The sequence below is a fragment of the Protopterus annectens genome, chromosome 16.part0 (assembly GCF_019279795.1).
Source record: "Protopterus annectens isolate FY-2018-M chromosome 16.part0, PAN1.0, whole genome shotgun sequence".
Taxonomy (NCBI): domain Eukaryota; kingdom Metazoa; phylum Chordata; order Ceratodontiformes; family Protopteridae; genus Protopterus; species Protopterus annectens.
The window spans coordinates 136,806,598-136,819,080 of record NC_056750.1 but is presented as its reverse complement, the minus strand read 5'-3'; the positions used below and the strand labels follow the sequence as shown (position 1 = coordinate 136,819,080).

The 12,483-nt window shown below is 43.9% G+C and overlaps 1 protein-coding gene across 1 annotated transcript in view; it reads right to left on the bottom strand.

The window, feature by feature from the left end:
* The window catches only part of LOC122790878 (receptor-interacting serine/threonine-protein kinase 2-like), a 528,574-nt gene that overhangs the window by 77,515 nt on the left and 438,576 nt on the right, over positions 1 to 12,483 (bottom strand). The window contains exon 6 of the mRNA XM_044058543.1: positions 809 to 961. Within this exon, the coding sequence (XP_043914478.1) occupies positions 809 to 961 (153 nt within the window). The remainder of the gene's footprint in view (positions 1 to 808; positions 962 to 12,483) is intronic.

Genomic DNA, 12,483 nt, shown 5'->3' with positions numbered 1-12,483 from the left:
CTAAGGTTGGCTATGCATTTCACCACATCACTTGTAACTCTGGGCACCCTCATGTCCTGAGTTTTACATTACTCTTGGTACTGTAAGGGTACATGTTGATGGAACAGTGGAACAGGTTCACCCTGGTAGGTTTCCTGAACAAGTCATGGCACAAGCCCATGTAGTCTTCCTTTTTGTAAACAGTTAAGTCCAGGAAATATATCCTTTCCTGGCTTGTGTGGCCGGTAAACCTCAGGATGTCAGTGGAGTGGCCAATGTGGAGTATAACTTAAGTGAGGTTTTTCAAGGAGTCACATTAAGTATAGAAAGACCATCAGTGAAGTGGGTCTAGCAGTCCATTTTGCCAAGGAATTCTTTGTTATAGATACAATCTTTCTCCCATCTGGCCAGGGCTGTATTAGCCAAGGTGGCTGCTGCTGAAGCCCCCACAGCTATGCCTTTCCTCTCCTTATAAGACTTTTTGTGCAGAACTGCCCATTAATACTTATGGCTGCAGACCCTTGTTGTCCCTATGGTGACATCATTAAGGGATACGTTGCATTACAGGCATCACATACAGTGGAGTACAAGGTAAGCACTGAACTATTCAGGGACACTTTAGCTATGACTGCAAAACCATGGCACTAAAGGTACAAATGTGTAAGTGCCCTATGTCGAAGCAGTAGTAAAACACAGTACAGTACATTAATAATATTACGAGTCAGTTGGTGAAACAGAAGCTTCCAGACTCTCATCCTCTAGACATGTGAAAGATGACAACATAGTCTCTTGTTATTACCTCTATTACCCTTAAAATGCTTGCTATTACCTCTAAAATGCGGTCTGCAGCCTATGTCCTGGCTCCAACATTGTTGCATCAAGTCATTCATTTCAGTGGGCAGATCTTTTGGGAGAATGCTCAAATCTGGACGCTGTCCTTCTTGAACCAGACACGTAATCGCTGATCCAAATTGCAGGACATCTTTTAAAAAGATGACACAAAGTTTCAAATTACTGTTAGCTCTTTTTTTTTAACCTTTTTATGCTAACAATTATAAATGTGTTATGTATCACAGAAACTAATAATTCTTCTATGAAAACACCCCACTGGATTATGAAAAATATTACAAGTTTGCTTGTTTTGATTTTCTTACCTGTGACAAAGCAAAAAGAGAAACGATTTAGTGCCAGTGCAAGCACCAAATGTGTAATATAAATACTTTGAAAATGCCAAATGTTAATGAAAACTCAAAAAACACTCCACGTAGCTTTTAATAATATTTTTATTCTTCCCATACCTCATTTTGCCTTCTTGCCAATCCTTCACTTCTATCACAACCATGTCACCTGTTAATGTCATAATCACTAACTTACTAGTACAACAAGACAGCAGGGGTCCACATAACTGGCATTGTTGTAGTGTACGTTTGATCCACATTGTAGAAAAGTGGTGCTATGTAAATATAATTATTTTTTGTAAAAAAAAATATGGTTGTAAATCTCACATTATGTAAGAAGTACAATGTACAAAATGTAAAAAAGCAAACTGTAATGAGTAGGTGACTGCTTTTAATGAAAATGCAACTACTGAAACTAAATCTACTTCTTAAATGTGCACACATTTGTAGTGCTTTGAGTTTAAACAATCCATTACCTGATTTGGGCAATAACTTGTTGGAAAAGCACCATCCAGATCTGAAAGAAAACAAGAAATACAGAGCCTAGGACTATCTTAAAGAAAGACTGTTAGTTGCAGATGAGTTCCTAGTATCTTAGGACTTACAAGGTGACTGAACCTTGAGGCTGTTTCTGTCCTGTCAGTACCCACCCTCAGCCTTGCCTCTCTTTTCAGGGAGGGACAGGCCAGTCATACCAGGGGTGAATCTATGAATACTCATACAGTTGTCCATCTTCTTCTTAGAAGATGGCAGAGTGTCACACTGCTTAACTTAGGCAATTTGCTCCAAAGAAGGGGTAGATATTATGTCCTCCCACATTGTCTCACTTATTTTTTTAAGCATATTTAGATCTCTGGCTCGAGTATACCTCTCAACCTCTTATAGCAAGAAATCTGGACAAAGCCAAAAATAATGGGGGGGGGGGGACGCCCAAAAATAGAGACAATTTTTAAATATTGCTCTTACAAACTTAGAAAGTAGATATAATAACAGGTGTTGCATTAGAAAAAGAAGTTATGTACTCACCATAACGTTCCATCTGAGTAGATGGACTTCATTTGTCATCAACCTGTGGGATGTCGGATCCAAGACGACAACTTCACCAGCATCTGCCCAGAGCTCCAAGTTCCTCCCCTTACCCATAATACCCCTCTATCTCCTTTCCCTCAGATCGAGTTTGCTGCACCATAGATATAAACCTGACCCCGTAACTCTGATTAATAAGAAGCACAGAGGAACCATCTAGGTTCTTCCCCTGTCTAGCAAAGTAGAAACATCATGAACATGACAGGGGAAAGGAGGGACGGTTGATGACAAATGAAGTCCAACTGCTCAGATGGAACGTTATGTTGAATACATAACTTCTTTATCTGAAGTAGTTGACTTCATTTGATCATCAACCTGTGGGATAGTGTCCCCAGCTACCAAACTCTTGGGTGGCCCTCATGAAATGATATTCTGGAGCACCACAGAGCCAAAGGATGCTCTCCCTCTAGATACCAAATCCAGCTTATAATGTGAAATAAAAGTGTGAGACAAGGACCAAGCAGCTGCAGAACAGATATAATCTAAAGATACCCTGGACAAAAAGGCCGCTGACGTAGCCATGGACATAGTGGTATGGGCATTAATCCTACCAACCTGGAGAATGCACAGGGAAATCCATCTGGCAATAGTGACCTTTGAAACTGGCTTACTTAGAAAAGGTGCACAGGAGGACACAAACAACTGGTCAGACTTGTGAAAGGACTTAGTTCTATGCAAATAGAAATGTAGCTATCTATGCACATCTAACAAATGTAAGTTGTATTCATCTCTGTTCTGAAAATTTGGAAAGAAAACAGGTAAACTGATCGCTTGATTTATATTAGTCTCAGACGCCACTTTAGGAAGAAAGGAGGGATTAGGACAGAGAGAGACCCTATCTTTATGAAAAATCATATTCAGAGGTTTGACAGCTAATGCCTGTAGTTCTGACACTCTCCTAGCCGAGGTGATGGCCACTAGGAGGGAGAGGGTCTGGTAAGACTCCCATCTTAATCTGGGTGTGAATAAACCTTCGTATCATTTTGTCCATGTCCGCTTCACTCAAGCTTCTGGTGGACCGTGACGAGGCCACCAACGCTGACTGGGAAGGTCGATGTGCAGAGGCCCTAGAAGAAGGTCTAGGCTCTTCCGGCTAGAATGTGGGTGACAGGAGCCGAGAAGACACTGGTCGGGTAACTTTTGAATAGGACCCATCGGATCCATCCGGTCTGGGGATCTCTTTCTCCCTCTGTCTTTTTCTCTATCCTTTTCTTTTGACTTCTCTTTCCTCGCCTCCCTATCCGCAGACGTGTATGGGAGGTTGAGTCCCAGCCTGGGAGGAGGGGGTAGAGATAGTGGCTGATGGAGAAGCGGTCACAGCCATGACCGTAACTGAAGAGGAGGTTGATGATCAAATGAAGTCATCTACTTCAGACTGAATTTTCTGAAGGGTATGAAGTCTGAAACTCAAATGTCTGTCATTAATTTCTGACTTCAAGCTTCAATCATTTGCCAAAGATTGCCTAGAAAACCACAATTCTGTGAAAAACAGACCAAAAATATGAGGTAAAAATCTGGACATTCTGCGAAAATCTGTACTGTTGAGAGGTATGGTGAGTGTTAGCTGGACTGTTAGATTTATGCAAGTATAAGAGTTTTTGGACTACTGGATCCCTTATAGTCCTATAAGCAAGCCAGAGATCGCCACTAAGGGGACTACATGAAACTGAATATAACAATAAGCCTCCAGTCTTTCTTGGTAGTTCAGATCTTTTAAACCCATGGCCTTTTTAGTTAAACACTTCTGATGTCTTTTCAATTGCTTGATATGCTTAGTAAGGTACATCCCATAGGGGGCATTGTGCTCAGTGATGGGTCTTATCAGAGTGGAGTGAGGATGTTTTTTTATTTGGAAGAAACACCTTATGCTATCAGTTTTGAAAGGTAAAGGAATTTCTTAACCACTGCTGCAACATTATGGTGAAATGTGAGGGAGCTCTACACCCAAGTACAGAGGTATCTCAAAACCTTCTCATTTTGAAGTGGTGTGTTACCAATGCTGCAAGCTAGAGCTATGCAATGCTTACCAAATGCTGCAATGTTGCACTTTTTGGTGTTGAGCTTGAGCCCATTTTTAGTACACCAGCTATTGGCAGGTATAAGTTCCTGTTGGCAATGACTCCAAGCTTACAATTTTCTGCAACCTTTATTAACCAGAGATCCTTTTGATAAGTTGAGATCTGAGAAGTATATACTGAATAATAGAGGGCCTAGCACAAATCCCCAAATAAAAAATAGTTGTGTAAAATCTTACCATAACCATAGAGGTCCTTCTCTTCTATGCTGCAATATTCTTTACACGAAGGATGACTGCCATAGAGGGTCCTGACATCTGGCCAGTATACAAAAGCCTTTTACCACTGCAGAGTACATGGGATGTCACAAGTAGGCCTACAGATAGCATAGACCATAAAGTGATGTCCGCACGTATCATCCTCAGATCTGAATGCCCCAGCAGGAACACCAACTTAAGGAACAAAAGGGGGAAACATACATCTGCAGAAAAAACATGAACCAGGGGGGAAGGTGGGACGGATAAAGTACTGCACCATAGAAGGGAAGGTAATTCATGGTTATGGTAAGATTTTACACAACTATTCTATGTCCTTCTATTCCTGTGTTGCAGTACTCTTTACATGAGGAGCAGTACCATAGATCATGAAGAATAGAGGGGGGAAGAGGAAGGAGCAGATGCACTCTCCAGAAAGCCATGAAGAATGGCTCTAATAAAGCCCGCCGTGGATCATCCAACATGTAATAGGTTCATAGGTTCATACTAGGCTATCTGCCCGAGGGCATTTATAAGCCTAGCCATAGTTTTGTGGCTTACGCCACCCCTTAGTTTGGAGAAACTATGCCCATTATTTAGCTGTGCCTCTGTCGAGCAGTGACACTGAGGTAACCCCTGGGGTGTATCTGCGATCTCCCATCCATTGGTCAAGATTCCTCTTGAACAAGGCCAGCGAGGTGCTCTGCCTCACATAAACCGGGATTTTGTTCCACAGCATAGGGAGTCTTTGGGTGATGAATCTATCCCTCCAGCACGTCCTATTAATAACCGTGTCGAGGTTTAAGTCACCTGCCCTTGTGGCTCTGAGGGATCTAGATTTTTTGAGATGAAGCATATTCATCAAATCTGGGTTTGACATGGCCTTGTATGTCAGGCATAGGTCACCTCTGAGTAAGCGATGCAACTGAATATAACTGGAGTTCTTTCAGTCGTGCAGCATAAGACAGATTTTTGAGACCCTTTATCCTTTTGGTGAGGAACTTTTGTGGCCTCTCCAGCTGCTGCAAGTGTCGGGTCAGATACATTCCGAATGGGGTATTGTACTCGATCATTGGTATGATGAGTGATGAGTATAGGGAGACTATGACTTCCCTTGATCTAGATGTGAATCCCTTCATGATAAGGTGGGCAATGTAGAAGGTCTTCCTAACTACTTTAGCAATATGAGTGTCGAATGACAGGCTACTGTCAACCTGGGTTCCCAGGTCCCTAATAACTTCTTCTGTGTTCAGGGGATTGCCACCTATATGGTAGCTAGGGGTAACCTTATTTTTCCCGAAGGGTATGACTATGCATTTCTTGGCATTTAACTTGAGGCCATGGCTCTGGCACCAGTTATCCATTTCTGTGAGACCCTTCTGAAGGATATCTGTGTCGGATGTGTTCTCAACTACGGGGCCCAGTTTGCAGTCATCTGCAAACTTTGTCAGCCATAACCCTCCTGTGTTTGCTTGTACTTCAGAAAAGTAGATGCCAAACAAGAGTGGGCCCAGGACTGAGCCCTGTGGGACACCACTTGTGACAGGCTTTGAGTCTGACATGGCACCAGCAACTCTGACCCTGTGGGTTCTGTCACTCAGCCAGTTTGCAACCCATCTTGTAATGTATGGGTTTACATTTAAGTTGATGAGTTTTTCAATGATACCCGAGTGGGGTATTGTATCGAAAGCCTTCGCCAGGTCTAGGTAGGCTGTATGGACTGCCTTTTCCTCGTCAATGGCCTTGGTGACTGTTTCAAAAAAGTCAACCAAGTTTAAAAGGCATGATCTGCCTTTGACAAAGCCAAACTGGGTTGGATCCAAAGTCTGCAAATTCCCTATGTCTTTATTTATGAGATCCATTATGATCCTTTCCATGGCTTTGCAGATCAGGCTTGTCAAGCTAATGGGACGGTAATTTCCAGGGTCGGTGGAGGCACCGCCTTTGTGGAGTGGGACCACAGTCGCTGTGCGCCACTCCCTGGGTACGTATCCGGAGGTGAGACTAAGATTAAACAGCTGTCCTAACTGTGGGTTTAATTCCTCGTTGAGTTCATGGAGCACACAGCCGGGTCACCATCAGGTCCCATGGATGCTGTGTTCTTTGCCTTGGAGAGAGCAGTTCTCACCTGAGCATTTGAGATGTTTGGGGGCTACAATCATTTGGTATAGATATCTCTTCTTTAGGCGGGGAGGGTGGGGAGAAGTTTGCACTGAACCTGTCAGCCAGTATGTTGGCAATGTCTGTAGGATCAGTAATCTTCACATCATTTTGAACTAAATCTGAGCATATCTGGGAGTTTCCTCCTAGGTTTCTGACATAGCTAAAGAATGCTTTATGGTTGTCTTTAGAGTCCTTAGCTATTTTTTTCTCAAAATTAGCTTTGGATGATTTTATGAGAGCTCTTAGCTTTTTACTTATAGTGATCAGCGGTGTCTTACCTTTTAAGGATTTTGCTCTATCTTGTAGTAGCTTTCTCCTTTTATTGTAGAGTTTGTTTATGGCTGGGGTCCACCAGACTGGACGCTTGCCTTTGGTACAAGGAGTCTTTGTTTTGCTTGGGATTGCCTGATCCATGCAGCCCTGCAGGTGCTGGTAGAAGGCATTTGTAAGTGATTCAGCGGTTTGAGTAATGTTAACCGCCGGCTCAGGGGCCTTAAAGGAGACCACACTAGTCTTTAGAAGTGTGAAGTCGGCTTTCAAGAAGTTCTTTACTGTGGTCTTTTTCATTTCGGGTGGGGGCGGGATGAGGACCTCCAGCGAGATTAGTTTGTGGTCAGATCTCACCAGTGAGGGGTATACTTCTGGCGTTGAACATTGTGCTCCCATGTTCGTGATGATGAGATCAAGTATGTTCTCTCCTCTTGTGGGGATGGTGACTAGTTGTTCCATGGCATTTGAGTTTATGAATTCCAGGAACTTTTGGGCTAGAGTGTTTGGGCTTGAGTAGTCTTCCCAGTCTATATTAGGGTAGTTGAAGTCACCTAGTATGATGGTGTTCGGAGATACATTTATCCCCTCCAGTGTTTTCAGGAAGGCCATGTGAGGTTCCTGAGTTTGCGAGGGTGGCCTGTAACATGCTACAATTTGCATAGCAGTCTTGCCTATGGTTAATTGCACCTGGATGGTTTCCGATGCATCGTGCGATGCCACCAATCTTGCGGTGTGGGTGTCCTTGATGAATATGGATACCCCTCCTCCTTTCTTGGTATTGTCCGGGTTTTGTGGCCGGAACGCATGATATGAGGTAAAACCCGATAGTGCTGGGGTGCTCTCAGGAGCCTTGAACCAGGTTTCTGTCACAGCACAGACATCGATGTTCTCCATACTGAGAATGTTTACTGTAAGTGTTTACTGAAAGTGTTAACAGAAGTCCAAGAGTCTGCTTCCAAAATAGAAGTAGTATCCAAACCCTTGAAAAAGGCACCAGAAGAAGCTACAGCTCTAGTGGAGTGAGCCTTAACAGGGGAGGAAAGACTTTCCATGAAAAACATAACAAAATGAAATTGCCTTCACTGGATCCTACCCAATTTGGCTTTGTCAAGGGCAGATCCTGCCTCTTGAACTTGGACGACTTTTTCGAAACAGTCACTAAGGCCATTGATGAGGGTAAGGCAGTTCACACAGCCTACCTTGACCTAGCAAAAGCATTCGACACAATACCCCACTCGGGCATCACAGAAAAGCTCACCAGCTTAGATGTAAACCCATATGTCACAAGATGGGTTGCAAACTGGCTCAAGGACAGAACCCACAGGGTTAGAGTTGCTGGTGCCATGTCAGACTCTAAGCCGGTCACGAGTTGTGTCCCACAGGGCTCAGTCCTGGGCCCCCTCTTGTTCGGCATTTATTTTTCTGAAGTGCAGGCAAATATCAGGGGATTGTGGCTGACAAAATTTGCAGATGACTGCAAACTGGGCACCATAAATGACACTCCATCAGACACAGACATCCTCCAGAGAGGTCTCATAGAAATGGATAACTGGTGCCAGAGCCATGGCCTTAAGCTAAATGCCAAAAAATGTACAGTCATACCCTTTGGGAAAAACAAGGTAACCCCTAATTACCACATAGGTGGTAATCCATTAAACACGTAAGAAGTTATCAGGGACCTGGGGACCCAAGTTGAGAGTAACCTCTCTTTTGGCACTCACATTGCCAAAGTGGTTAGGAAGACCTTCTACATTGCCCACCTGATCATGAAGGGATTCACATCCAGATCAGGAGAGGTCATTGTACCCCTGTACTCTTCACTTATCAGACCAATGATTGAGTACAACACCCCATTCGGAATGTACCTTACCCGACACCTGCAGCAGTTGGAAAGACCCCAAAAGTTCCTCACCAAAAGGATAAAGGGGCTCAAACATATGTCATACGCTGCCCGACTGAAGAAACTCCAGCTCTATTCAGTCGCATACCGCCTGCTCAGAGGTGATCTGTGCCTGACATACAAGGCCATGTCCAACCCGGAATTAATGGACATGCTCCACCTCAAAAAATCCAAATCCACCAGAGCCACGAGCAAGAGACTTAAACCTCAACACGGATATAAATAGGACGTGCTGGAGGGACAGATTCATCACCCAGAGACTCCCTACACTATGGAACAGAATCCCAGTCCATGTGAGGCAGAGCCCCTCACTGACTCTGTTCAAGAGAAATCTTGACAAGTGGATGGGAGATCGTAGGTTTACCCCGGGAATCATCTCTGTGTCACTGCTGGACAGAGGCACAGTAAACTAATGGGTATAGTATTCTCATCCTAAGGGGTGGTGAAAGCCACACACACTCTGGCTAGGCTTATAAATGCCCTAGGGCAGATAGCCTAGTATGAACCTATGAACCTAAATACATGTAGAGACTGTCTTGCTTGGAAACAGGCCTTCCCAGAGTCCTGGGCTGAAAAGACACCAAAAGCTGATCAGATTTCCTGACAGTCTTAGTTTTATCCAAATAAAATGTGAGTTGTCCATGCACATCCAAGGTATTTAGGATCTTCTCATTAGGGGACTGTGGAGAGGGAAAAAAAAGGTGGGCAAATTAATAGACTGAGTGACAACTCATTCACAACCTTGTGCATAAAGGAAGGATTGTTACACAAAGAAACCCTATCCTTATGAAAAACTAGGAAGGGTGAAAAAGCCATCAAGGCCTGATGGTCAGACACCCTTCTGGAAGAGGTGATGACGAGTAACTGCACAGTCTTCCAAGTACAATGTTACAGGGAAGGTGTGACTGCAGGTTCAAAAGGAGCCACGGTGAGTTTTTCCAGAACAAAATTTAGATCCAAAGGAGATGGAACAGATTTCCTGGGATGCTTTATGTGAAGGGTGCCTTTTAGGAAAAGTTTTACCTCTAATCTAGAAGCCAATGGAAGGGACAGACAGACAGGCAGAAATGGCTGATAAATGAACTTTAACATAAGAGTAAGACAACCCAGCCTTCAGTAGTTCATACAAGTAGGACAGAGCCAAAGGAATTTCCACAGATAGTGGGCCTAAATTATGAGACGGGCACTAGATGGAAAACCTCTTCCATTTTGATGAGTAGGATTTCCTGGTATTGGGTGTCCTGGCCTCCTGCAGAACTCTAAGCACGTCCTCAAAAAAGAGGTGCCTGAAAGGAATCAAAAAGTTATCACCCACAATGTCAGATGTAGAACTGACAGGTGTGGGTATATGAGAGCTCCCTTGTCTTATGTGAAAAGATCCACCCTGTGAGGTAACTTGTGATGACTGCCCTTGGCTAAATGCAGAAGAAGAGGGAGCCAATGCTGTCTTGGCCAAAAGGGGTCACCAGCAAGATTCTGGGTTTGGTCTGCTGAATCTTCAACAGAGTGTTTCTGAATAAGAAGGAAGGGGGGACTGTGTATAGAACATCCCCTTACAAGAAACTGAAAGGCATCCACCTTCCATACCAGAGGACCTAGGACTCTGGCACAAAATTGTGGAAGTTGTTTGTTCAAAGGGGAGACAAAGAGATTGACTTGAGGTGTACACAATCAGTGGAGAATGTCCAGAAACACATCCCTGTTAAGCATCCATTTGTGGGAATGAATCATGGACCTGCTGAGTGTGTCTGCCACTACATTTTGATGGGAGGAGATATAAACTGCCTGCAGAGTGACTTGGCACTGATTTGCCAGCTCCCACGCCATGACAGCTACCCCGCAAAGAAGATACGGTTTTGTCCCCCCCCCCCCCCGTTTGGTTTACATACTAAAGAACTGTGGTGTTATCTGTAAACAGTCTTAGGTTCCTGGGCGAAAAGAGTATGGAAGGCCTGAAGATCCAGCAGAAGAGCCTCTCTTCTCTTTTATGTTTCTGTGTTCTTGCCTTTAAGAAGGGGACCAAAGGCATTGTACCTTCAAGGTTGCTAAGGCTGTCCCAACCCATGTATGAAGCGTCTGTGAACAAGAATTGAGTATGAAGAGGAGGATGCAAAGGAAGACCTGGGATTATGGAAAACTGCTGAATCCACCAACATAGTTCCCTCTTTAGGCAAGGAAGAAGAGGAAGGACAAACTGTATTGGGTGCAGTGGTCTCCAAAAGGCTTTAATAACCACTGAAATTTCCTCATGTGCAGTTAAAGCCAGAGGCAACATGGGGATAGTGGATGCCATAAATCCCAGCAGTCTGAGAAACTCTCTGGCTGTCAGGGAGTGCAAAGGTCTTAGAAATAGTTGATAAGAAACAGAATTTTTTGAGGAGGTAGGGAAGCCAGCATTAGGTCTGTCTGTATCCTGCACCCCAGGAAAAAGTGGTCCTGGGAAGGGGTGAGGAAGAATTTTTTGAAATGTATTGTGAAATCCAACCTTTGGAGAAGGGAAATGATTAACAGAAAATTCTGTTGCAAAGTATCTGGAAGTGAAGCCTGGAGTAGCAGGTCGTCCAGATAAGGGAAGACCTGTACACCTTGGATTCTGCAGAAGACAATGATAAGAGCCAAGCATTTTGGGTATACCCTTGGTGCCACAGAGAGACCAAAGGGCAAAGCAGAGAAATGAAAATATGAGGAAGCAATAGGAAATGCAGAAATTTCCTATAGAGGGGATGAATGGGAATTAAAGGTAAGCATGTCTGATATCCTAGGAGGCCAGGAAAGCCTGTGGAAGGATGAGAGGAAATAAAGTTTGTAGAGAAAGCATGTGAAAGGCTAACCTTTAGGAAGGTGTGGAGGTCAGAAAGGTCCAGAATGGGTCTCCTGGGGCATTCTTTCCTGGGTACCAGAGACATCCTGGAATAGAAACCTCTTCCTCTTTGGGACAATGGAACTTCTTGGATAGTTTCCTGGGATTTCAATTCCTGAAGCACCTTTGGAAAAACTGAAGTTGTTCTCATGGTGGTTGAGGAATTCCCATAAAGGAAGGGAGAGATTTCCAGACCATGAAGTACCCTATGTGTATAATGGAAAGGACCCAAGAATCTATAGAGTTGCATTCCCAGGCTGGGAGAGAGAGGCAGAGACACTGAGAAAGAGGGATGTGGGAGAGGCATGTGTGGTAGTCACAGACTACCTTGCTTGTCAGAAAAGGACTGCTTCTGGGAAGGTGTAGACTGAGTGGGTTTAGAAGCAGGAGCTTTCCTAGCTGTACGCTTACCTCTGGAGAGAGGAGTGCAAGATTGTTTCCTAGCAAAAGCAGTTTTAACAGGATAATTCTTATGGAATTTAGGAACTGGAGACACAAAAATGTGGCTTAGCCCTGTAACTCTACCTTTCTCCTGCAGAGACATAAATTAGCTATACCAGTCACAAATAAGGCATTATTATCTAAAGAGGCATCCATAATATTAGCCTTAAAGTCAACAGGGAGTGGTTGAAGCCTCAACCAGGAATATCTCCTCAAGACAGAGTCTTGATACAGCATCTCTGGAAGATGCTTCAGCAGCTGTATCATAGCTGCATTTAATGGAATGATGGGCCACCTTAGACAAAGCCCCCAGAATAAAACAGAACTGAGACAACTT